Below are 27,469 nucleotides of genomic sequence, written 5' to 3' on the forward strand. Positions count from 1 at the left end.
GACACATAATGCACACTTTGCTCATCCTTCTTCCCTTGCTTTCTTAGATTTAGTGCTCTCTACTGGCAGTGATGTCAGCACTTGCAGCAGAGCATCACAGTTCCCTTAGATGGCTTAACATGTCCATCATGAACAATGGGAGTCTTTGTTCGTAATTATAACTTTACATTAATGAGTGACTTCATTTTTATGACCTGCTATGGTCTGTGGCGTCATCAGAAATTTCATTGTTTTGTTCGTAGGTGAGCAGGGATTCATCACTAAGACCCATTGACCAATTCTGAACTGTGGTAATTGGTCTATGTGTGATCCTATTTGCTATTGACTCTCTAGTGCATCTGTGTTTGCTTTCTTTACCTTCTTACAAACATCGTGTAATGTCATTGCAAACTTTGTAACTGATTCCCAGTTTTTCCAATTTTAGGCTTAATCACCACAAAAACAGAAGGCAGATTTGTACCATATATTACCTCATATGGTGATGGACCAACACTACACTAGACATCAGAATTGTAAGCTGACATGACATACAAAAGGTAAATGTACCAATCATTGTGATGGAAGTTCACAACAACAACTCAACATCTTACCAACTGTACAGTGAATGTATTCTGTTTTCCTGATAGACTGAGGGAGCCAAGGGCTAGTCCTGAGTTTGTGAGTGCTTAGTAAATGACACACTCCTGGAAGTGGAAAAAAGAACACATTGACACCGGTGTGTCAGACCCACCATACTTGCTCCAGACACTGCGAGAGGGCTGTACAAGCAATGATCACACGCACGGCACAGCGGACACACCAGGAACCGCGGTGTTGGCCGTCGAATGGCGCTAGCTGCGCAGCATTTGTGCACCGCCGCCGTCAGTGTCAGCCAGTTTGCCGTGGCATACGGAGCTCCATCGCAATCTTTAACACTGGTAGCATGCCGCGACAGCGTGGACGTGAACCGTATGTGCAGTTGACGGACTTTGAGCGAGGGCGTATAGTGGGCATGCGGGAGGCCGGGTAGACGTACCGCCGAATTGCTCAGCACGTGGGGCGTGAGGTCTCCACAGTACATCGATGTTGTCGCCAGTGGTCGGTGGAAGGTGCACGTGCCCGTCGACCTGGGACTGGACCGCAGCGACGCACGGATGCACGCCAAGACCATAGGATCCTACACAGTGCCGTAGGGGACCGCACCGCCACTTCCCAGCAAATTAGGGACACTGTTGCTCCTGGGGTATCGGCGAGGACCATTCGCAACAGTCTCCATGAAGCTGGGCTACGGTCCCGCACACCGTTAGGCCGTCTTCCGCTCACGCCCCAACATCGTGCAGCCCACCTCCAGTGGTGTCGCGACAGGCGTGAATGGAGGGACGAATGGAGACGTGTCGTCTTCAGCGATGAGAGTCGCTTCTGCCTTGGTGCCAATGATGGTCGTATGCGTGTTTGGCGCCGTGCAGGTGAGCGCCACAATCAGGACTGCATACGAGCGAGGCACACAGGGCCAACACCCGGCATCATGGTGTGGGGAGCGATCTCCTACACTGGCCGTACACCACTAGTGATCGTCGAGGGGACACTGAATAGTGCACGGTACATCCAAACCGTCATCGAACCCATCGTTCTACCATTCCTAGACCGGCAAGGGAACTTGCTGTTCCAACAGGACAATGCACGTCCGCATGTATCCCGTGCCACCCAACGTGCTGTTGAAGGTGTAAGTCAACTACCCTGGCCAGCAATATCTCCGGATCTGTCCCCCCATTGAGCATGTTTGGGACTGGATGAAGCGTCGTCTCATGCGGTCTGCACGTCCAGCACGAACGCTGGTCCAACTGAGGCGCCAGGTGGAAATGGCATGGCAAGCCGTTCAACAGGACTACATCCAGCATCTCTACGATCGTCTCCATGGGAGAGTAGCAGCCTGCATTGCTGCGAAAGGTGGATATACACTGTACTAGTGCCGACATTGTGCATGCTCTGTTGCCTGTGTCTATGTGCCTGTGGTTCTGTCAGTGTGATCATGTGATGTATCTGACCCCAGGAATGTGTCAATAAAGTTTCCCCTTCCTGGGACAACAAATTCACGGTGTTCTTATTTCAATTTCCAGGAGTGTAGGTGCTTAATCATACTGGATATAAAATTAGTGCCCTGATCTGTAATTATTGTATCAGGAACACTAAACTTCAGCAACCAGCTTTTCACCATTGTCTTTGCCACTGTACTTGCTTTAAAATGCATACTGTAACAGTTATGAGCTTTCCTCATATTTGATACTATGAAACATGCTTTCCATATTTTGGGATGAGGTAGAATGGACCACAACAAGAAAAAATTGTCAGGTAAACGTGGACTCAAAAATGCATATCTTTAATAGCTTTGCTACTGTGAAAGACATCTTTTCTACTGAACAAGGGTTCATAGCTCTTAAGGTATGCATTTTAGAGCCTATGTTTACTACACCATTTTTTCTTGGTTTGGTCCATACTACCCCCTACCAAAATACGGAAAGCAAAGAGCTCATGGTAGAAGAGATTTGGTTCACAGTATCGAATATGAGGTATTCATAGCACTTACGACATGCATTTTGGAGTCCATCTTTACCAGATTTTTTTGCTTCGAATGATCGTTCCTTTAATATCCCTGAATATAGACCATTCGTAATGAAATACCATGTATAAGGTCATATGATAGTCGTTAATCATGTAAAGTGCAGTTGGCACAACACTGGGGCTGTATTTCATCTTCCTACACAACAGGCCATAGTGCTTTGTGGACTGCAGCTGTGCCCTAAATACTAGAAATCAAATCTTCCTTCTTGGGCTCTCAGAATTCTGTTTTTCTTTCCTGATTGGTATGTGCCTTCATAGTTAAATTCACTTGATTTCAGAGCACAATACGTTAACATACTTGGAGCCTCTTGTGGTCCCAGCAATCACTTCAACACAGCATGGTCCTTCACAACTTTAAACTTTTTCGTGTACGAATAACAGTGGAAATACGTAATAGCATAAATAACAGCCAACATTTCCATCTCTGTGGTTGAATAGAAGGAGTGAGTTATGAGGAAACTCTTCGGTTTCGATTTGAAAGAGTTTTGAATTTTTGTGGTAGCTTATTGAAAATGGATGCAGCAGTATACTGCACACCCTTCTGCACAACAGTTAAGGAAGTCTGATCCAAATGCAGGTTTGATTTCTGGCAAGTATTAACTGAGTGAAAGCTACTTATTCTTGGGAATGAGCTAATATTGTTAACAAGAAATGACTTTAAGGAATATATATATTGAGAGGCCAATGTCAAAATACACAGACTCGTGAACAGGGTTCGACAAGAGGTTCATGAACCTACACCACTTATTGCCTGAACTGCCTCTTTCTGAGCCAAAAATATCGTTTTAGAGTGGGATGAGTTACCCCAAAATATAATACCATATGATATAAGCGAATGAAAATAAGCAAAGTAGGCTAATTTTCATGTCGAATGATCACTCACTTCAGATATCATTCGAATAGTAAAAGTGGCAGCACAAAGTCTTTGAACAAGATCCTGAACTTGGCTTTTCCACAACCGTTTACCATCTATCTGAACACCTAGAAATTTGAACTTTACAGTTCCACTAATCATATGCCCATTCTTTGCAATTAAAATGTCAGGTTTTGTTGAATTGTGTGCAAGAAACTAAAAACTTAGTCTTACTGTGATTTAGCATTAGTTTATTTTCTACAAGCCACAAACTTAGGTCATGAACTGCACTATTTGAATCCGAGCCAATGTTGCACACAACATCCTTTACAACCAAGATATTCATCATACAGAAATATTCTGTAAGGATATCTGGTGGTCATCCTCAAACTTCATGAAGACAATTGTTTAAAAATTTTGGCATCCTAACAACCTCTCTTATGAAGTTTGTTGTGAGGCATCAGGCACAATTTAAAAATAGTAGTATTGTTTGTAAGTCTAACACTTGGAACAAAAATTGCCTCCACTATTCACAACTTAACTTACTCAGCTGTAAAAATATTTGAAAACATCACCTACAAATTAAGGGTGCAGGCACATAATAAAAGTTTTAAAAGCAACTGAAATAATTTCTGTTTGACAACTCCTCCTACTCGATGGATTAATTTATATAAAGTTAGTATCTGTATGTTGTTGGGTTCTACTTCCCTAATTTTGTTCTAGACTAACACAGCAATATATTCAGTAATATTACGTCTACCAGATTTGATCAAGTCCGTGTAAATTTTTTTTTTAATAAAAAGTCTTGATAATTTAAAATGAAGCAGATTTTAGCCACCAAATATTAAAATGAAGAGGTAACTTGATACATTATTAATGAAATGAGCATAAAGTCTCTGGTATCTATCTTGGGATAACTAAAAACCTGTAACTTTGACTACTTCCAGAATTCACTGAACATACACTCACTCGAACAGAAACAACTACTGAAATTCACCAAAACAGGTAACACAGGTAAGCAAGTTCCCAAAATGTCTCCTTAATACCTCGGTATGACAAGCTGTAAGATGTAAACAAACTCTAGTCAACACATATCTGTCAGATTTAAAGCTCTCATGCTTTCTTTAGCACTGCTCATGCTCATGCTTATGCTCGCTTTACCAATAATACCACAACAATGATAAGGAAACAGATCAGCCACTCGCATTAGTATGGAGTTTATATTGTTTTCTAGATCTTTCCTCCATGTTGAATCTCCACTGCTTTCTTGATAAATGAATCCCAGTAACACAAGGTGTGTGCCAGGATTTCAGCGTTGTCAAATAATAATTTGTGTGTGTTGGTAACACCTTGCTTTGCAATGAATGGTTTCTCACAACGTCTTAGTTATACATTTTGGAGTGTTTCTTGCACTGTTCATTAATAATGTGATTACACTGTTGTAATAATTCACACCAAACTCACATGATATATTGTAAACCACATGCCTCAAAGACCTAGGACATCTTACTAGGTACAATCCATATTTTTAGAAACTGGATTAAAGATGGGTTATTTTTCAGTATAGTTTTCACTTCACCTCTCAGTTCGGTGAGATGACTTTACTTTCCAGACTTAGGACTTTGTCAATCTCAGTTTATAAGATACACATCAAATTAATTTGGTCAAGATTTCAATATTATATTTTTGACTAATTTACAGCAAAAATAACATTAATAAACTTCCAATCTGATAAAGATGTCACACTTTCCAACTAGAGCGTGGGGAAATAGTCGCAGGATCATACGTATTGTTTTCAATAGCTTGTCTTCAAATTGAGAAGCACATTGTGATCAAATTTAGTAATGGCCTGTCAGATAATGATGCACAAAGATCAACATTCAAATTAATTTTATTTTATTTACATGTCAAGTTCCATAGGACCAAATTGAGGAGAGAATCTCCCAGGTCATGGAACATGTCAGTACATGAAATTACAACATAAAAGTAATAATAGATGAAAATAAAATGTATATGAACCCAAAAAAAGTCAATCCATAAATTTAAGTAAATGCAATCTACAATACAACAAGAACTTACCCCAAAATATACCACCATATGATACAAGCAAATAAAAATAAGCAAAGTAGACTAATTTTTGTGTCGAATGATCGCTCGCTTCAGATATTGTTCCAATAGTAAAAATGGCATCATTAAGTCTTTGAACAAGATCTTAAATGTGGGCTTCCCACGACAGTTTACTATCTATCTGAGTACCTAGAAATTTTAACTGTTCAGTTTCACTAAATATGCCCACTCTGTGAAATTAAAATGTCAGGTTTTGTTGAATTGTGTGTTAGAAACTGTAAAAACTGAGTCTTACTGTGATTTGGAGTTAATTTATTTTCTACAAGCCATGAACTTAGGTCATGAACTGCACTATTTGAAACCAAGCCAATGTTGGACACAACATCCTTTACTACCAAGCTAGTGTCATCAGCAAACAGAAATATTTTAGTTACCCGTAATACTAGAGGGCATGTCATTTATATAAATAAGGAACAGGAGTGGCACCAACACTGATCCCTGGGTCTGCCCCCACTTGACTGTACCCCACTGAGACCCCCACATCACAGCCATTCTCAACATTGTGAATAATAACCTCTTGCTGTCTATTGCTAAAATAAGAGGTGAACCAGTTGTGAGCTACTCCCCGTATTCCGTAATGGTCCAACTTCTGGAGCAGTATTTTGTGATCTACACAATCAAATGCCTTAGTTAATTTAAAATACATGCCTACTACAGTAGTACAAGTTTATATGCCAGCTAGCTCTGCAGATGACGAAGAAATTTAAGAAATGTATGACGAAATAAAAGAAATTATTCAGATAGTGAAGGGAGACGAAAATTTAATAGTCATGGGTGACTGGAATTCGGTAGTAGGAAAAGGGAGAGAAGGAAACGTAGTAGGTAAACATGGATTGGTGCTAAGAAATGAAAGAGGAAGCCGCCTGGTAGAATTTTGCACAGAGCACAACTTAATCATAGCTAACACTTGGTTCAAGAATCATAAAAGAAGGTCGTATACATGGAAGAAGCCTGGAGAAACTGACAGATTTCAGATAGATTATATAATGGTAAGACAGAGATTTAGGAACCAGGTTTTAAATTGTAAGACATTTCCAGGGGCAGATGTGGGCTCTGACCACAATCTATTGGTTATGAACTGTAGATTAAAACTGAAGAAACTGCAAAAAGGTGAGAATTTAAGGAGATGGGACCTGGATAAACTGACTAAACCAGAGGTTGTACAGAGTTTCAGGGAGAGCGTAAGAGAACAAATGGTAGGAATGGGGGAAAGAAATACAGTAGAAGAAGAATGGGTAGCTTTGAGGGATGAAGTAGTGAAGGCAGCAAAGGATCAAGTAGGTAAAAAGACGAGGGCTAGTAGAAGTCCTTGGGTAACAGAAGAAATATTGAATTTAATTGATGAGAGGAGAAAATACAAACATGCAGTAAATGAAGCAGGCAAAAAGGAATACAAACGTCTCAAAAATGAGATCGACAGGAAGTGCAAAATGGCTAAGCAGGGGTGGCTAGAGGATAAATGTAAGGATGTAGAGGCTTATCTCACTAGGGGTAAGATAGATACTGCCTACAGGAAAATTAAAGAGACCTTCGGAGAAAAGAGAACCACTTGTATGAATATTAAGAGCTCAGATGGAAACCCAGTTCTAAGCAAAGAAGGGAAAGCAGAAAGGTGGAAGGAGTATATAGAAGGTCTATACAAGGGCGATGTACTTGAGGATAATATTATGGAAATGGAAGAGGATGTAGATGAAGATCAAATGGGAGATCTGATACTGCATAAAGAGTTGGACAGAGCACTGAAAGACCTAAGTCGAAACAAGGCCCCGGGAGTGGATAACATTCCATTAGAACTACTGACGGCCTTGGGAGAGTCAGTCCTGACAAAACTCTACCATCTGGTGAGCAAGATGTATGAGACAGGCGAAATATCCTCAGACTTCAAGAAGAATATAATAATTCCAATCCCAAAGAAAGCAGGTGTTGACAGATGTGAAAATTACCGAACTATCAGTTTAATAAGTCACGGTTGCAAAATACTAATGCGAATTCTTTACAGACGAATGAAAAATCTAGTAGAAGCCGACCTAGGGGAAGATCAGTTTGGATTCCGTAGAAATATTGGAACACGTGAGGCAATACTGACCCTACGACTTATCTTAGAAGAAAGATTAAGGAAAGGCAAACCTACATTTCTAGCATTTGTAGACTTAGAGAAAGCTTTTGACAATGTTGACTGGAATACTCTCTTTCAAATTTTAAAGGTGGCGGGGGTAAAATTTAGGGAGCGAATGGCTATTCTCAATTTGTACAGAAACCAGATGGCAGTTATAAGAGTTGAGGGGCATGAAAGGGAAGCAGTGGTTGGGAAAGGAGTGAGACAGGGTTGTAGCCTCTCCCCGATGTTATTCAATCTGTATGTTGAGGAAGCAATGAAGGAAACAAAAGAAAAATTTGGAGTAGGTGTTAAAATACATGGAGAAGTAATAAAAACTTTGAGGCTTGCCGATTACATTGTAATTCTGTCACAGACAGCAAAGGACTTGGAAGAGCAGTTGAACGGAATGGATAGTGTCTTGAAAGGAGGATATAAGATGAATATCAACAAAAGCAAAATGAGGATAATGGAATGTTGTCGAATTAAGTTGGGTGATGCTGAGGGTATTACATTAGGAAATGAGACGCTTAAAGTAGTAAAGGAGTTTTGCTATTTGGGGAGCAAAATAACTGATGATGGTCGAAGTAGAGAGGATATAAAATGTAGACTAGCAGTGGCAAGGAATGCATTTCTGAAGAAGAGAAATTTGTTAACATCGAGTATAGATTTAAGTGTCAGGAAGTCGTTTCTGAAAGTATTTGTGTGGAGTGTAGCCATGTATGGAAGTGAAACATGGACAATAAATAGTTTAGACAAGAAGAGAATAGAAGCGTTCGAAATGTGGTGCTACAGAAGAATGCTTATGATTAGATGGGTAGATCACATAACTAATGAGGAGGTGTTGAATAGGATTGGGGAGAAGAGCAGTTTGTGGCACAACTTGACTAGAAGAAGGGATCGGTTGGTAGGACATGTTCTTAGGCATCAAGGGATCACCAATTTAGTATTGGAGGGCAGCGTGGAGGGTAAAAATCGTAGAGGGAGACCAAGAGATGAATACACTAAGCAGATTGACAAGGATGTAGGTTGCAGTAGGTACTGGGAGATGAAGAAGCTTGCACAGGATAGAGTGGCATGGAGAGCTGCATCAAACCAGTGTCAGGACTGAAGACCACAACAACAAGAAGCAACTTCCCCACCCCACAAAGAACTCCTTGAAAAACAGCCAGCTAATCTGTATCCTGGTAAAGGAAGCCCCTGAATTGTCAAATTATGATGTGGTACTCCAATATACCAATAATTCCAGAATCACATCTGTAAGCAGTTCACTAACTTTATCTCTAATACCTTTTATATTTTGATGAAATATGCTAATTCCTTCTCTTCTTGGAAACATGACTTCCTCTGAATACAAGCCTTTAGTTAGAGGGACTTCCTTTTAGCAGGTATACATATCAGCTGTCTTCACTCTAAAATAGGTGCAGCTTCAACATCAACTACTACATGGAATTTTTCCATGAGTGATCCTACCAACACCCACTACACTGTCGTCTACAAGCTTTGCCAGCTTCCCCTTCCCATACCTTCTGAGGTGGAGGCAATGCCTAGTGAAACATGACAGAATAAATTGTCCCTCATAGTTTGGGAATATCAGTACCAGGTTTGTTGTCAATGCTCCCTTCAATTTTTCAAATGCTGTCTAAAAGTTGACTATGGAAATTCCACACCTTTTTTCAACAAATGATTCAATAGCTTAGCAATTTCGGCAAACTCTTCAATGAATTCCCATTAGTAATTACAGAACCATAAAAATGATTGAAATTGCTATGTAGTTTGTGGTGGTAAGAAAGCACATTCTGCAGAAGTTAGGCGTGCGTCAATTTTCACATCTTCCTCTCATTACAGAGTGTTAACTGTGCTGGATTTAGCCTCTTAAAGAATTCCTCTGATCATTGCATGTGCTCTTCCATATCCTTAGAAAATGCAATTATGTTGTTGAGATAAAAAACAGTCTTGATTTTAATCCTCTGAGCACTCCGTCGGATACTAATAGCCTCCGAGATAGCTGGCACATTCTTCAGACCAAATGGCACCCTAAAATATTGATAGTGACTCCAAGGGACAGTAAATGTGGTCTTTGGCCGCTCTTCCAGAACCACTTCCAACAGTGATAACCACTCCTCATACACATTGTGAAGTATTTACATTGACTTAAGTTCTCTCTAATCTCCATTATATTTAGTACAGGATGTCTGTCCATCACCGCTCATGCAGCAAAATCTATGCTTTCTTGTTCCATTCTATGATTTTTTTCAGGACTGTTACAATGGTAGCTGCCCATGGACTGTAACTTGATTCAGTATTGCCCTCAGCCAGCAGTTGATCAATAAATTCTTCCAGTATAGGTTATAGGTGCCTAGGTATCCTGTACGGCTTCTTATACACTAGAGCATTGTTAACCGTTGGTATGGTATGGCGAGTTACCAGTATTGCAGGTAATGATTGACCAGGATTGAACAGGTTGACAAATCATATTAACAAGACTGTCATTGTTGACTTATCTCTTCCCTCCAAATTGTTTTACCTTCTCGCATAATGCAATTGTGTTGATGGTCTGGTTGTGGCAAAGGTCCTCACACGACCTACCCAGATTATACTCGTCCATGATCTCCAAGTTTGCAATCTATAAGGTCAACTTATCAGAGCTAAAATCATCCACACTTTCCAAAACCATACAATCCCCATCTATTTCCTTCACATGTACCAGGCTTCAGTGCACAATATAGTGCAACATGTCCATCTTGTTATTGCATTCCAGTACCTCTGCAACACGCATCATCTGAAGGTCAGTACCCACCCACATTTGTAACACTGAAGTTTTCTGCATTGCTTTTTAACATGGTCCATATGTCCACAGCTGTAGCATTTCACCTTTGTGTAGAAAAGGAAACACACAACCCTTATCTTGTCCTCAGGCCACAATATTGATCTCTTCCACTTGCTTAGCAGCCATAATGGTGGCACCAAAATCCTTCGGGTTTTCCATTGTCGCCCTCCTTGACATGTCTGCTGGAAGTCCTCTTAAAAACACATCTGATTCCTGTTCTCTTCTTGTGGAGTAATTCTGTCTGCTTCTACTTTCTGTGTAAGCTCGTACAAGTTAGCATTGATTTTCCTACTTCTGCCTATGAATGCCTCTACCAACTCGCTTCACTTTTGAGACAACCCATTAAGCTGTTCTCTAAAAAAACTTTGCGATATTCTGCTTCGGCGATAACGTGGTTAGTGGGCCTTCTTAAGCTGCTTAAATGTCTGTGCTTTATCCAGCACTTGATGGTACTGATGTATGCTGCTTGCATCACAACCAACTGTAATTTAGACACATCCAAGGATGTCTTGTCTGACCAACTGCCCAACCTAGTGGCAGCTTCCAGGTCATCACTGAACACTGAGACATCCTCGGTTGCCCTACCCGAGAAAGGAGTTGCTAGATTAGCTGTGACAGGATCCACAGAAGGGATAGGTGAACTAACCAAAGCTTTTGCTTCCACTACATCCACTTGTTTATGCTCATTCTCGCTATTAAAAGTCTCCCTCTCTTTGCAAAGCTTCATTTATCTCCTTTAGCTCGGCAAACTGCCTTGCCAAGAGTTCATCCATTTCCTGGATTGTCATTGTTTCTGTTTTTGGCATTTGTGCGAACTCTTAACACACCACTCTAATGAAAGCATCAACCACAATACACACAGACACGGTTACAAGAACAAACTACACTATTCCTTATGAAGGATAATAGCCCAGTGTTATTCAGAACACTGATGCACTTTGTGGCCATTGCTTCGTCTTGTGCTGCACACAGCTGGCACCACTCACATGCATAGGAAGTCATTCCGAGCCAAATTACAATACTGGCACCTCACTGGTTGTAAGTAACATTCCTTATAATTACCCCTATACAACAGAATCCCAATCCCTGAAAAGGCAGCAGGTCATAGTTATCGGGCAGTGCCATTGGCTGGTGATGACTTCTTTCATTTCTGGTTATTTGGTTTAGTTGGCTCCGGAAGTAACAGTTTAGAATCACAGACAGTCTAGTACCGGCTGTACAGCTGTTCTACATTCTGAGGCTCTGTCTCTTTTGCATTTTATGCTAAGGAAAATTCAGTAACAGGGTGTAATTTTTCAGAACTGTAAAATGCAGATATTTGGTTATGTTATCTATGTAAACCAAAGTGTGTTTGCAGAGACTGTGGTAGATGTTATAGATCTTGATAATGATCTTAAACCTACATAGCAGTGTGAAAAAATACTAATATAATTTAGGTGCAAATCCCCATGTCCTGTATGGGCATCCATTGTTCAGTGTGTTTATGGTGGTGAGGTATATGGATACTTCAGACTTTGATTGAGAGAGAGAGAGAGAGAGAGAGAGAGAGAGAGAGAGAGAGAGAGAGAGAGAGAGAGAGAGCTGCAAAAAGGTACATAATTGAAATGTAATCATCAAATGACTCTCTTAAATTTATTCAAATTGAGTTGATATAACAAACCAAAATCGGAACTCACTTTCAAGATGAGTGAGGTTCAAATCTCCACCTGGCCATTTTAATTTAAGTTTTCTGTGATTTCCTCTTCTCTCTTCAAAGAAATGCAATAATAATTTGATTCCAGTGCCATGTCCTTCACATCTCCTGATGAGCTAATGTTCTGTTACTAATGTTCTGGGTTGACAAAATGTTAAACTTTTATATTTCTTCCTTTTTATCTGATAAAATAAAGAAACCACATACAGAAATATGTGCATGTGTTATTGTTTCTGCTTGAACTGTGTTATAATGAAATATGTTGTTTTAATGGTGACAGCATCTTTCAAGAACCTAGAGGACAGATGTCATGTGAGAAAATTTATGTATTCTTCTTGTTATTTTGTGTAATCCTTAATTTGCATGGTAGGATGTGGAATCAAACCTGTATACTCCCATATATAAATTAGTCAGTTCTTGTAAATAATTACTGGGTTTAATTTTTTTGTGTTTTTTTTTAATCCAGAAATTGAGTAATCATTGTTTAGTATAACATTGTTTGTAATTATATAATTTGTATTTATAAATAATTTGTGAGTAATGATTACATACCTCCTGCAGGATGTGCCTCGTTTATCGCCTGGGGGGAGCTACAATGGATGTTACAGTTGTATTGTGCTGTGCAGGAATGTACACAGTGAAAGGCCATGTGTATAAAGCAAACTTCGGAGGGGACAAGTTCACAGAGATACTGGCCAACTTTTTCGCCGAAATATTTCACGAGTGAGTTCAATTGGTCTGTTATTACAAGATGTCTCTCTTCTTGACACTGTGTTATTGTAATATTGTTGATAATTACCCTATGTATGATTTGTGATCCAAAAGTAATCGAAATTTTTATTTTCCTAAAAGAATCTTTGTTTATTCATAATCATCAGCCTTTTCCGCTTCAAAGTAATCCCCCTCAGATATGATACACTTACGCCAGCACTTTTTCCAATCTTGGAAGTGCTTCTGAAATTCACTTTTCGTTATGATGTTCAGCTCCTTCAGTGATTCTGTTTTTATCTCATCAGTGGTGGCAAAACAACATTCTCTCATTGTTCTCATCGACCTCAGGTATAGGAAGAAGTTGCATTTGGCCATGTTTGGTGAGTATGGTGGCTGAGGCGACATAACGTTTTTGGCTTTTGCCAAAAAATCATGATCAAGCATTGAGATGTGAACGGGAGCATTATCGTGGTGCAATTTCCACGAGTAGTTTTGCCACAGTTCTGGCAGGTTTTTTTTTTTTTTAGGACTGCTTCACGCAAACAGCACTTAACTTACAGGTAGTGTTCCTTATTGGCTGTACAACCATAAGACAAGAACTCTTGATGCACTATCCAATTGTCATTGAAGAAAACAGTGAGAAGAACCTTGGCATGTGATCGAATTTGTTGAATTTTTTTCAGTCCTGGCTCTTCAGGCAGTTTCCATTGGGACGATTGGGCCTTGGTGTTGGTGTCATACCCGTATACCCATGTTTTGTCACCTGTTTTAATCTTATTTAGAAGTTCTGGATTGTTGTCAACTTTGTTCAGCAATTCCTGAGTGAAGTCTAGGTGGCGACGTTTTTGGTCAAAATTCCACGATTTTGGAGCAAACTTTGCTGCTGGTTCACGTTTAATTCCCAAAACACCCAAAAAAAAAAAAAAAATAAAAATAGCTTGGCGTGAGCCAAAGGATATGCTGACATTATCAGCAACATCTCTGATGGTAATTTGGTGGTTTTCCAGAGCCATTTTCTTTACTACTTCCACTTTATAAGTAATGATGTGCTAGGGCATCCAGAACGGTTACTGTCTTTGTCTTCTCAACCCTCTTTGGAATGTTCATACCCCTCATAAATTCTTGTCTTACTCATAGTAGAGTTGCCAAAAGCCACAGTCAGTATTTCAAATTTTCAATTTTTCAATATTTTAGCAATGGCCTTCATTGGAAAAATAGAAACACACACCATTCATTCACGCAAGCAAGCACACCTCACGCACACATGACCACCAACTCCAGCATCTTAGGTCTGACCCCAGCTGCCAGAGTTGGCGGTCAGTAGTTCATGAGGTGTGCTTGCTTGTGTGAATGAATGGAGTGTGTGTCTCTTTTTGCAATGAAGGCTGTTGCTGAAAGCGTATTTGTAAGCATCTTTTAATTGTGCCTGTCTGCAACTAACAGTAAGTAGCAGTCTATCTTTTCCTATGTTGGATATTCCTGCCTGGAGTTTCCATTGTTTAAAATTTAGTGTAAATTCTTTGATCCACCTTTTTCGAAAGTAAAACATTTTCCAGGGACTCTGAAAACACGTATAACCTTTTTGACTGTGAACAATAAAATAAATATTTAAAACAGCTGAAAATCCCAAACATGTATCAGGAACATGTGTATCAACAAGAGAAAAAAAGGAAAGAAATTGAAGATCAGATGTATGAAGCCCACGAAATAAAAAAAATTCCCATTACTTTTTTTATCACACTTTGTATTATGTGTAGTGATGATTGTTGTCCCGCTCCTAGTAGTTGGTCGTTTTGACAATATGTGCAAAATGCACCTGTCTCCTTTGAAAATATAACATTTTACTGTTAATTCTTTTCCAAACACTACAGAAGACTGCCAGTGGTGTATGAAATACAGTAATATTGTTGTTGTTGTTGTTGTGGTCTTCAGTCCTGAGACTGGTTTGATGCAGCTCTCCATGCTACTCTATCCTGTGCAAGCTTCTTAATCTCCCAGTACCTACTGCAGCCTACATCCTTCTGAATCTGTTAAGTGTATTCATCTCTTGGTCCCCCCTCTACGATTTTTACCCTCCACACTGCCCTCCAATACTAAATTGGTGATCCCTCGATGTCTCAGAACATGTCCTACCAATTGATCCCTTCTTTTAGTCAAGTTGTGCCACAAGCTCCTCTTCTCCCCAATTCTATTCAATACCTCCTCTTTAGATATGTGATCTACCCATCTAATCTTCAGCATTCTTCTGTAGCACCACATTTCGAAAGCTTCTATTCTCTTCTTGTCTGAACTATTTATCGTCCACGTTTCACTTCCATACATGGCTACACTCCACAAAGTAATATTAAGAACAGTAACTTACGTTTGTTGTGTAAACTGTGTTACTAAACATCTAACCCACTGTTTGGCATATGGTTCATGATTCCAGTTACAGATTGCCTATCTGATGGCTTCCAAGGGCAACAAAAATTTGAATTTCAGTATATCATTTAATTATTGGCCAAATTTAAAACATTAAAATTGTCATAATTTACTCGTTAAGAGGTATAAATCTTATGTTAAAAGTCGGGCACAGTAATAAGTCTTATAGTTAGAAATGATGTACGTATCTTGAGGCAGCGTAACTCAGGGCGTGCAAGTTGTCCAGGCTATATTCACCCAGAATTTGAGAATGAGAGCACTTAGCAACTTCCAACTAACTTTACACGTAATTTCAAATCTTTTCTAAACTTTTCTCACTTACATGTTTAATGTCAAATATATTTAACACATTAACTCGTTTGTAGAGCAATCATACAGTCTGAAACTGTTTCATACATGAGTGTTAGATTCTTTAAAGAATCTTCACTGAGGTTTACTGTTAATTACTAGGATGTGATCAGAAAATTGGCTATAGCAGTTGCCAATGCTAGTATTGCAAACCCATGCAAGGTTGCATTTATATGGTGAAATGTATTATAATGTAATGGAGAAAAACTGTGTAGCTTTAATACAGGGTGTACATAAAGTCCGGGAATACTTTCAATTATTTATTGCGTAAGAACCAAACATTGTACAGATATCATACATGTCGTCTTGAAGAGAAACCCTGTAGGTTTTTTTCCATGTATACCATGTAGTTTGGTAATTTGCCGATAGTCAGGGCTAGTCGCAAATGTGGCAGGTTTTCTGTGTGTTGGAGTTTGACAAAAACGAGTGTGCTACAGCTGTTCAATGGATGCTTAGAACCAAGTATGGTAAGAAGCCACCAACAAGGAAGGCCATTTAGCACTGGTACAACAAATTCATTAGAATGGGTTGCTTGTGCCCAGAAAAGAGAAGCATGTATGAGAGACTGGGAAGGCAATTTAATCAACCAAGATAGCATAACTCTTGTTACAGATCCTTACCATTTTGAAATGATGGGAAATATTATCTCAGAAAATAACTGGATACGTAACCAAATATTTGCTAAGTAAATGTTGATAAATATAAATTTAAAGATAGAAGGAACCAGGGCATAAACAGTGGAATTATATCTTGATAGCAAAACGGACAGTGTGTGACATAAACTTGAGCCCTGTGCATGATTACCCGTAAACACTATTTCTAAGTTTTTCTTTGGTTTCCTTCACTGCTTGCTCATTGTACCAGTTGAATAACACCAAGGATAGGCTAGAGCCCTGTCTCTTTCCCTTCTCAATCACTTCTTCCCTTTCATGCCCTTCAACCCTTATAATTGCTATTAATCTTTCCTGGTGTTGGCTTCTACCAGTTTTTCCCTTTTGTAAATAATTTCAGTATTTCGCAACCGTGAATTACTATACTGATATTTTGGTAATAGTCACACCTGTCAGCAACTGCTTCCTTTGGAATTGGAATTAGTTATTCTTCTTGAAGTCTGAAGGTATTTTGCCTGTTGTCTCATATATTTTGCACACCAGGGTGCGTAGTTTTGTCATGACTGGTTCTCAAAAGGACATCAGCAGATGTTACTGATAAAAATGTACCTCAGGGGCCTTGTTTTGGCATAGATCTTTTGGTCCTAGGTCAAATTACTCTTGCAGTATCATAGCTCCCATCTCATCTTCATCTACTTCCTTTTCCCCTTTCTATAATATTGCCTTCAACTTAATTTCCCTTGTATAGCTCATCTATATATTTCTTCCACATTTCTGCTTTCCCCCATTTGCTTGGTACTGGTTCTCCATCTAAGCTCATGATATTCATACAGCTGCTTCTCTTTTTTTCCAAATCCCTCTTAATTTACCCGTAGGCAGTATCATTCCCTTGCAAACATTTGCTCATGTCCTGGTGGAATGTCCGCCTTATAAAAATATCGTAATCTAGTCAGTTACTTTATATTTTAAGATTAAAAAAGAAATATTTATAGATTTTTAATGAATTCTTCTACCAGATTCTGTATTTTCAGTTAAACTTACCCCAAAAATTTAAATCTTAGGATTAGATGTCACTTTCCCAGTGAATGTCATACTAAATATTTTCAGGTTTAGGTCCATACTTGCACATCAGTAACTATTTAAGTAGTATGTTGTAAATAAAAATCTTGATGAAATTTCCATTTCTTAAATTATTTTTATGCCGGGCTTAAAGTAGCACTCATTGATAGCCCACATTACTGAAAGTGCGTTGATATTACTAAGAGTTTGGTAAAAGATATTTTCAGGTTCTGGACCCTACTTACATATTAGTATGTATTTAAAAAGTATGTTGTTGATGCAAGTAAAGAACAAATAATGAATATTTCAGTTTAAAAAATTTTTTTTTAGGGCAACTGTCGGGAAAAATGTGTTGGTATTGCTAGAGTTAAACAAATGTCTTCAAGATGATCATGAGTGAAGATTACATAATATTCTGGCCCCACATTTTTGAGCAACGAAGACTTACAAAAGAAAGATGAGTTACCCTAGGACATTATTCCATATGACATTATTGCATTAAAGTATGCAAAATATGTCACCTTACTGATTTGTCTCCCCAAGATTTACAATGATTCTAAGTGCAAATGCAGCTGAACTAAGCTGTTTTAAGAGTTGCAAAATTAAATCCCTGGAATATATTGCTAGACTTACTAAGTACAACATTCTGCAGTCTTTTGTGTAGCTATGGCATTGATTGGTTGGTTATACCATCAATCCCACCAAACTTCAATTTATCTAAGAGAATGCTGCGATTCACGTAATCAGATGCCTTAGATAAGTTGCAGAAAATACCAGACGGCGCTATTTTATTATTTAGTGCTCGTAAAATTTGGCAAGGGAATATGTAAATGGCATTCTCAGTAGAGCAACTCTTCTGAAACCCAAACTGTGGTTCGTTGACAATATCAGTGCTGCTAAGGTGAGATAATATTCTAGAATACATCACTTTCTCAAACATTTTGGAAAATGGTGTCAGCAGTGAAGCTGGTCGGTAGTTATTGAACTGACATCTCTTTTTATCACCTTTCTTAAAGAGAGGCTTGACAACAGAATATTTCAGTCTCTTTGGAAAAATGAGTTATGTTACTGATACATCACATATTTCAGATAAGACCATGCTTTTTATATTGGAACAAAACTTTATAATATTGTATTGGAAACACTATCTAAACCAGATGAGCTTTTATTTTCAAGAGTATGGATAATTTTCTGAATTTCAGAAGGAGAAGTTGGTAATACATTCATATAATTGAATTTTATGAGAGTTTCAACACACTGCTGTGATTTTCCCCTTTAACTGTTTGTCCCTATACTTTCTACCAATTATTAAATGTACTTACTACCTGTGGCTCATCATTACATCACTGCCATTCAGTTCAGTAGTGGTGATATCCTGTGCCTCGTTGTCCTGTCTCTCGTTTCACTGCATTCCATAAAGCCCCAAGTCTGTTGTCAGACTTACTGATTTCTGACGTGATGTGAAGGGTTCTTGAATTTTTAATAATTTTTCTTAGTAATTTTGAGTAGTTTTGTTGTGTGCAACTACAGCTGGATCAATACTTGTTCTTGCTAATGGGTACATTTTCCTTTTCCTTGAAGATGATATTTTAATCGCTGTAGTGATCCATGGTTTTCATATGGCCATTTAATATTCTTTCTAATTAGCATATATGGAAAGGTATTTTCAAATAATTAAATGAATTTATCATGGAATAGATAAAATTTAATTTAGCATTTGGTTCAGCATAAATTTCATCTCGGGTTATCTCTTGAAAGCTGTTCTTAAAAACATCTGTTGTGGAGGCATTAATTATTCTGATTTCCACTTAAGTGTATCCATACTGTAAGGCACTAGGTAATTTATCCTAACAAACAGTGCATCATGTTCAGAGAGAGCATTTGTTACTGGGTAAACGGTATTTTTCTGGCTTTGAGCTTTAAAACTAATTAGGGTCCTACAGTCTTTATCCATCTGTGTTGGAAAGTTAATTACTGGAATCAAATTGTGTGATCCAAATAAAGTTCCCTATTTTTCCTATCAGGATCCTTTAGAAAATGTGCATTGAAGTCACCACAGACCATTAACTGCTTGCTGCTGCCTGACAGATAGCACAGTAAGGAATCCAGATTCCTTATAAATAGTTTAAAATTTCCTTGTGGGTATCTATATAATTCACAGATACACTTCTCTGTATGCTGATCACTACAAAAACTACTTGCCTTAATGTTTTTGAACTTGTGTTCTGTCTTAATATATGTAACAAATCTTCCTTTTCATATATTATTTCTGCATGAGTAAGCTTCTGGAGTTAATGTTTTATACATAATAATAACAAGGAGCATATTAAGAGTATTAGAAAATAGTCTTGCTGCATATAATGTTAATTTATAGCAGTGCACTTTAGTAGTATCTTAACACACCTTGTGATCACATGGTTTCTTTGTCAATGAAAGTCTCTCTATTGTATAACAGATTTGTTTTCATGACCACTCACACCATTAATCCTCACATAAATCCATATTTTATGATTTTAGTCTCATTTTCCATTTCTTAATAGCTGTACTTTATTTGCATGTATCATCTTGAACATGCAAATCTGAATGTCCTCCAGTTTCCCCCGTTCGTGTTCTGTGAAAGCCTACACTCATCTACTTTGTCTTATTTGTTGCTGACAGCCACCTTTACCTGTGCACTCTAATATGCATAACAAGAAGTTACAAGCAGAGGATTTGAACGTAATTTTTAAAATATTAAATGTAAATCACACCAATTCACATAGTTTTACACTAACAATTCTTATCTCTCTTATTCCGTTGTCATTCTATCATTTACAAAATTCAAACGAATAAAGAAATGTGTTGATCAACTGCTATGATAAAAATGTGTCTTTGCTTAGAGTATGAACGTTACAACAGCTACTAGTGATAGTTAGCACTCTAATCGACCTACCATATGTGGCCGATCACTACACACACTCCCCCCTGTGGGCCCAGGGATTACAATAGGCCCGAGGTATTCCTGTCTGTCCTAAGAGGTGACAAAAATGAGTCTCATACGTTTCGGCCTCTATGGGGTGGTCTCCTGTAGGGTTTGACCTCCATTTTTCAAAGTTTTCCCAGAGAGTGAGCCAATTGGGGAAGGGCGCCTTACACGGTTTATCCTGTCCATTGTCTATAGAGATCTTTAGCCCACTTCCTCGCCGTTGCATTGCAGTCCAGCTCATCCTCCATCTCTTGGGCAAGGAACCTTCCTGGATGTGTTTTCCACCATGCACTGTGCAGTGTCGCTTTCTGCACCAACGATGACCATGGACTTCTTTGCACCTCATATCCAGCATGGCAGCCAGTCCGTTGTGGTGGGGCCACCATGTACCCTGTTGGTTGTAGCCCCCTGACAAAACGGGGATGGCTCTGCTGATGCCTGCGCTGTTAACTCCCAACATATGCCAAGGATATGCCTGTCACCCTGGGGCATCAGGACTCCCGGCAATGGCCATCGTGCCAGGTGGCCTTTGCTGTGGCTGGGTGGCGCCCGTGGGGAGGACCCCTGGTCAGAGTGGGTGGCATCGGGGCAGATGATGCGCAATGAAGCGTACCACATCATCACTTGGCAGTGATCAGCCACCAGCAGTCTCTAAGAGTTCCACGTCTCAGTACAATGCAAGAAATTCTGTCCCTAAATCATTCCCCTCCCAGGCCACACCATGGGGAATGCCAGGCTAAGGATGGCAGCGAACCTTATTCACCCCGGTACCTCGTACATATGAGAGCTGATGGGGACTCCTTTGTTTCGATGAAGTCACGGTTTTTTGTAGAGCATTTACAGGACAAGTTTAGGGAGGTGAAGCGCTTGTACAAAATGCGTTCTGGGTCAGTCTTGATAAAAATAGCATCCTCTGCCCAGTCATGGGCTTTACTCACTTGTAAAAAGTTGGGGGATGTTTCTGTTACCATCACACCACATAAGAGCTTAAATATGGTGCAGGGTACTATATTCCACAGAGGCCTTCTTTTACTGTCTGAAGATGAGCTGTGCGCCAATTTAGAGCAGCGAGGTGTACATTTCATCCGGTATGTCCTCCGGGGTCTGAGGGATAATCAGGTTGCCACCGGTGCCTTCATCTTGGCCTTCGAGGGTGATACATTGCCTGAGAAGGTCAAGGTGGTGGTCTACCGCTGTGATGTAAAGCCCTATATCCCTGTCACGATGCGGTGCTTTAAGTGCTGGAAGTTTGGCCATATGTCTTCCCGCTCTACTTCCAACGTCACATGTTGAGATTATGGATGTCCATCACATCCCAATACTCCATGTGCCCAGCCTCCCATCTGTGTCAATTGGGGTGAGCATCATTCACCTTGCTCGCCAGACTGCAGGATTTTACAGAAAGAGAGGAAAATTATGGAATACAAGACCCTGGACTGAACTGACCTGGACTGAGGCTAAGAGAAAATATGAGCGCCTATATCCTGTGGCTATGACCACCTCACATGCTGCCGCTATGAGAACAGTTGTAGCTCCATCAGTTCCACGAATTCCACTCGACTCTTGGAGCCAGAAGGGTACACCTGCCCCCTTGATGGTGGGGGTGGGGGTGGGGGGGGGCAATTCCCTCCTGTTGCTCCCGCATCGCCTACCTCGGGAGCACTGCCCCACCAACCATCGGGGGCACCAGCCCCACTTCTCAGCTGGAGAAGTGTAAGTCTTCTTCGGCTCCTCTCGCCAGGAAGGGATCCCTTGGGTCACTCCCTTCCCAGCTTTCTGCTAGTGGGAAAGATGATGCCGCCAGTGGCCGAAGTGCCCAAAAGTAGCTGGTTGTAGGGTTTCACAATCATCCTGAGTCCCGGAGACTGAATTAGTGAAACCCTCTCAGCCAGAGACACCCAAGGAGCAGAGAGAAAAGTCCAAAAAGAAGACCTCTATGACCAAGGAAATTGTGGTCGCACCCACACCACCGCTACCTACAAGGTCTGCATCTGAGGATGAGGTGGAGATGCTCGCATCTGCTGAGGACCTACACTACTGGCCATAAAAATTGCTACACCACGAAGATGACGTGCTACAGACCCGAAATTCAACTGACAGGAAGAAGAAGGTGCTGTGATATGCAAATGATAAGCTTTTCAGAGCATTCACACAAGGTTGGCGCCGGTGGTGACACCTACATCATGCTGACATGAGGAAAGTTTCCAGCCAATTTCTCATACACAAACAGCAGTAGACCGGCGTTGCCTGGTGAAACGTTGTTGTGATGCCTCGTGTAAGGAGGAGAAATGCGTACCATCACTTTTCCGACTTTGATAAAGGTCGGATTGTAGCCTATCGCGCTTGCAGTTTATCGTATTACTACATTGCTGCTCGCGTTGGTCGAGATCCAATGACTGTTAGCAGAATATGGAATCGGTGGGTTCAGGAGTGTAATACGGAACGCCGTTCTGGATCCCAGTGGCCTCGTATCACTAGCAATCGAGAAGACAGGCATCTTATCTGCATGGCAGTAACGGATCATGCAGCCATGTCTTGATCCCTGAGTCAACGGATGGGGACGTTTGCAAGACAACAACCATCTGCATGAACAGTTCGATGACGTTTGCAGCAGCATGGACTATCAGCTCGGAGACCATGACTGCGGTTACCCTTAACGCTGCATCACAGACTGGAGCGCCTGCGAATGTGTACTCAACGACAAACCTTGGTGCACGAATCGCAAAACATCATTTTATCCGATGAATTCAGGTTCTGTTTACAGCATCATGATGGTCGCATCCGTGTTTGGCGACATCACGCTGAAAGCACATTGGAAGCGTGTATTCGTCATCGCCATACTGGCGTATCATCCGGGGTGATGGTATGGGCTGCCATTGGTTACACGTCTCGGTCGCACCTTGTTCGCATTGACGGCACTTTGAACAGTGGACGTTACATATCAGATGTGTTACGACCCGTGGCTCTACCCTTCATTCGATCCCTGCAAAACCCCACATTTCAGCAGGATAATGCACAACCGCATGTTGCAGGTTCTGTACAGGCCTTTCTGGATACAGAAAATGTTTGACTGCTGCCCTGGCCAGCACATTCTCCAGATCTCTCATCAATTGAAAACGTCTGGTCAATGGTGGCCAAGCAACTGGCTCGTCACAATACACCAGTCACTACTCTTGATGAACTGTGGTATTGTGTTGAAGCTGCATTGGCAGCTGTACCTGTACATACCATCCAAGCTCTGTTTGACTTAATGCCCAGGCATATCAAGGCCGTTACAACGGCCAGAGGTGATTGTTCTGGGTACTGATTTCCCAGTCTCATGATGTCATCCTTCAGTGGAATCACGGTGACTTTTTCCACCACCTGGCTGAGCTACAGCAACTGTTAAGCTTGACACCTGCTATCTGCATTGCACTCCAGGAAACCTGGTTCCCGGCAGTGCGGACCCCATCCCTCCATGGCTATAAGGGATATTACAGGAACCGTAGCAACTATAATAGTGTGTCAGCTGGAGTTTGCATTTATGTCCTGAACTCAGTCTGTAGTGCAACAGTGCCCCTTCAAACCCCTCTTTAAGCAGTGGCCGTCAGCATAAGGGCGACACAGGAAATAACTGTCTGCAATGTATATCTTCCTCCAGATGGTGCAATACCCCTGAATGTATTAGCTGCACTGATTAATCAACTCCCTAAACCTTTCCTACTTTTTGGATATTTTAACACCCATAACCCCTTGTGGGGTGGCACCGTGCTTAGTGGCCAAGGCAGTGATGTCGAAGCTTTACTGTCTGAGTTCGACCTCTTCCTCGTAAATACTGGGGCCACCACACATTTTATTGTGGCTCATGGTAGATACTCAGCCATTGATTTATCCATTTGCAGCCCAGGACGTCTCCCATCTATCCACTGGAGAGCACATGACGACCTGTGCAGTTGTGACCACTTCCCCATCTTCCTGTCACTGCCCTGGCATCAGGCCAACGGTCACTTATCCGGATGGGTTTTTAAACAAGGTGGACTGGGAAACTTTAACCTCTGTGGGCACCATTGACTCTCCCCCACAGGGTAACATGGGTGTGATGGTTGAGCAGGTGACTACAACAGTCGTTAATGGAGAGGAAAATGCAATCCCTCGCTCTTTTAGATGCCCCCTTGGTGGTTGACAGAAGTCACTGAGGCAATTAAGGAGCATCAGCGAGCTCTACAGCAGCATAAGTGGCACCCTTCCCTGGATCACCTCATAGCCTTTAAGCGGCTCCTTGTCGGCGTTCGCCAGATTATCAAATTACGGATGGAGGAGTGTTGGGAGAGATAAGTCTCATCCATTGGATGCTGTACGTCACTTTCCCAAGTCTGGACGAAGATCAGACGTCTTTTTTGTACCAGATCCCAACAGGTGTCCCTGGCATTAACATCAATGGTGTGTTGTCAACCGGCGCTAACGCGATTGCTGAGCACTATGCTTGAGGCTCTGCTTCGGCAATCGAACCCCCCCCCCCCCCCCCCCCCTTTTGCACCCTTAAACGGTGGATGGAAAGGAAAGCCCTCTCGTTCGCTACACCCCACAGTGAATCCTATAATGCCCCATTTACATAGTGGGAGCTCCTCAGTGCCCTTGCACATTGCCCTGACACAGCTCCTGAGCCAGATCAGATCCATGGTCAGATGATTGAACATCTCTCATCTGACTACAAGTGACATCTGCTTGTCATCTTCAATCGGATCTGGTGCGTCTCGTCTTTCCATCCCAGTGGTGGGAGAGCACCATCATTCCGATGCTTAAACTCGGTAAAAACCCGCTTGAAGTGGATAGCTATCGGACCATCAGCCTCACCAATGTTCTTTGTAAGCTCCTGGAGTGTATGGTGTGTCTGTGGCTGTGTTGGCTCCTGCAGTCACGTGGTCTACTGACTCCATGCCAGGGCGGCTTCCGCCAGGGTTGCTCTAACACTGATAATCTTGTGTCCCAAGAGTCTGCCATCCGAACAGCCTTTTCCAGATGCCAACACCTAGGTGCCGTCTTGTTTGATTTACAAAAAGCATATGACACCACCTGGCAACATCATATCCTTGCCACATTATACAAGTGTGGTCTCAGAGGCCCACTCCTGTTTTTTTTTATCCAAAATTTCCTGTCACTTCATACTTTCCGTGTCCAGGTTGATGCCTCCCATAGTTCGCCCCATTTCCAGGAGAGAGGGGTCCCGCAGGGCTCCGTATTGAGTGTATCTCTATTTTTAGTTGCCATTAATGGTGTAGCAGCAGCTGTAGGGCCATCCGTCCCACTGTCTCTGTATGCAGACGACTTCTGAATTTCACACTGTTCCACCAGTATTGGTGTTGCTGAGTGGTGCCTACAGGGCGCCATCCACAAGGTGCAGTCATGGGCTCTAGCCCATGGTTCCAGTTTTTGGCCGCAAAGTCGTGTATAATGCACTTCTGTTGGTGTCGTATTGTTCATGTGGAACCAGAACTTTACCTTAATGTCGATCCACTCACTGTAGTGGAGACATATCGATTCTTAGAACTGTGTTTTGACACCCGATTGACTTGGCTTTCTCACCTCAGTCACCTTAAGCAGAAATGCTGGCAGCACCTCAATGCCCTTCGCTGCCTGAGCAACACCAATTGGGGTGCAGATCGCTGTACGCTGCTGCAGCTCTACAGAGCCCTTGTTCAATCCCGCCTTGAGTATGGGAGTCTGGTTTATGGTTCGGCTGCACCCTCAGCATTGCGTTTGCTCGACCCAGTGCACCACTGTGGCGTTTGCCTAGTGACAGACGCTTGTAGGACGAGTCTGGTGAATAGTGTCCTGGTGGAGGCCGGAGTCCCTCCATTGCAGGTTAGGCGTGCACAGTTGCTCTCCAGTTACATTGCATACGTTTGTAGTTCTCTTGCGCATCTGAATTTCGGTCTCCTTTTCCTGCCCGTGGCGGTTCATCTCCTGCATCGGCGGCCCAGGTCAGGGCTTACACTTGCAGTTCGTGTTCAAACCCTTCTGTCTGAACTTCAGTTGTTGCCTTCACCACCTACACTTGATGTTCATTCACGAACACCTCAGTCGTGTACATCTAGGCTGCAGCTTCGATTCTCATCACGTACCGGGGCCACGAAGTGGTTTACACCGATGGCTCGATGGCTAATGGTCATGTTGGCTTTGCCTATGGTCACGGAGGACATATAGAGCAGCATTCCTTGCGTGATGGCTGCAGTGTTTTCACTGCAGAGCTGGCAGCCATATCTCGTGCTCTTGAGCACATCCACTCGTGCCCAAGTGAGTCATTTATCCTGTGTACTGATTCCTTGAGCAGCCTACAAGCTACTGACCAGTGCTATCCTCATCATCCTTTGGTAGCGACCATCCAGGAGTCCGTCTATGCCCTGGAATGGTCCAGTCATTCAGTGGTGTTTGTCTGGACCCCAGGTAAAGTAGGAATCCCAGGCAATGAATTTGCCAACAGGTTGGCTAAACGGGCTATGCAGAAACCGCTTATGGAGATCGGCTTCTCTGAAACTGACCTGAGCTCAGTATTACGCCGCAAGGTTTTGTGGCTTTGGGAGACAGAATGGCATAACCTCAGTACGCACAGCAAGCTGCGTGCCCTTGAGGAAACTACGAATGTGTGGAAGACTTCTGTGCGTGCCCTTAAGGAAACTACGAATTTGTGGAAGACCTCTGTGCGTGCCTCTCACAGGGACTCTGTGTTTCTCCGTCGGCTCCGCATTGGCCATACGTGGCTGTCTCATGGTTACCTCCTCCTTCGTGATGACCCACCTCAGTGTCACTGTGGCTCACGAATGACAGTCGTCCATCTCTTGCCGGACTGCTCACTTTCCGCCGCTCTGCAGCGGACTTTTAACCTTCCCAGCACCCTACCTTCAGTGTTGGGCAATAATGCCTCAACAGCAGCTTTAGTTTTACATTTTATTCTTGAGGGTGTGTTTTATCATTTTCTCCAAGTTTTAGCACATGTCCTTCATCCCTGTGTGTCCTCCACCCTCGTGCTTTCAGGGTGGGGGTTTTAATGTGTTGCAGAGTGGCTGGCTTTTCCTTTTTATCCTCATTGTCAGCCAGCCATGGTAACGTGCTTTTTTGATTTAAGATCTTCTACCTGTTTTTTGCGTCTTTGTGGTTTTCTTGTCCCCTTTTGTCCACTTA

General features: G+C 41.6%; 1 protein-coding gene across 1 annotated transcript in view; it reads left to right on the top strand.

Annotated features, from left to right (window-relative positions):
• The window catches only part of LOC124555926 (heat shock 70 kDa protein 14-like), a 141,187-nt gene that overhangs the window by 83,231 nt on the left and 30,487 nt on the right, over positions 1-27,469 (top strand). Inside the window, exon 5 of the mRNA XM_047129980.1 lies at positions 12,758-12,919. Coding sequence (XP_046985936.1) covers positions 12,758-12,919 — 162 coding nt within the window. The remainder of the gene's footprint in view (positions 1-12,757; positions 12,920-27,469) is intronic.

Source organism: Schistocerca americana, chromosome X, assembly GCF_021461395.2.
Source record: "Schistocerca americana isolate TAMUIC-IGC-003095 chromosome X, iqSchAmer2.1, whole genome shotgun sequence".
NCBI lineage: Eukaryota > Metazoa > Arthropoda > Insecta > Orthoptera > Acrididae > Schistocerca > Schistocerca americana.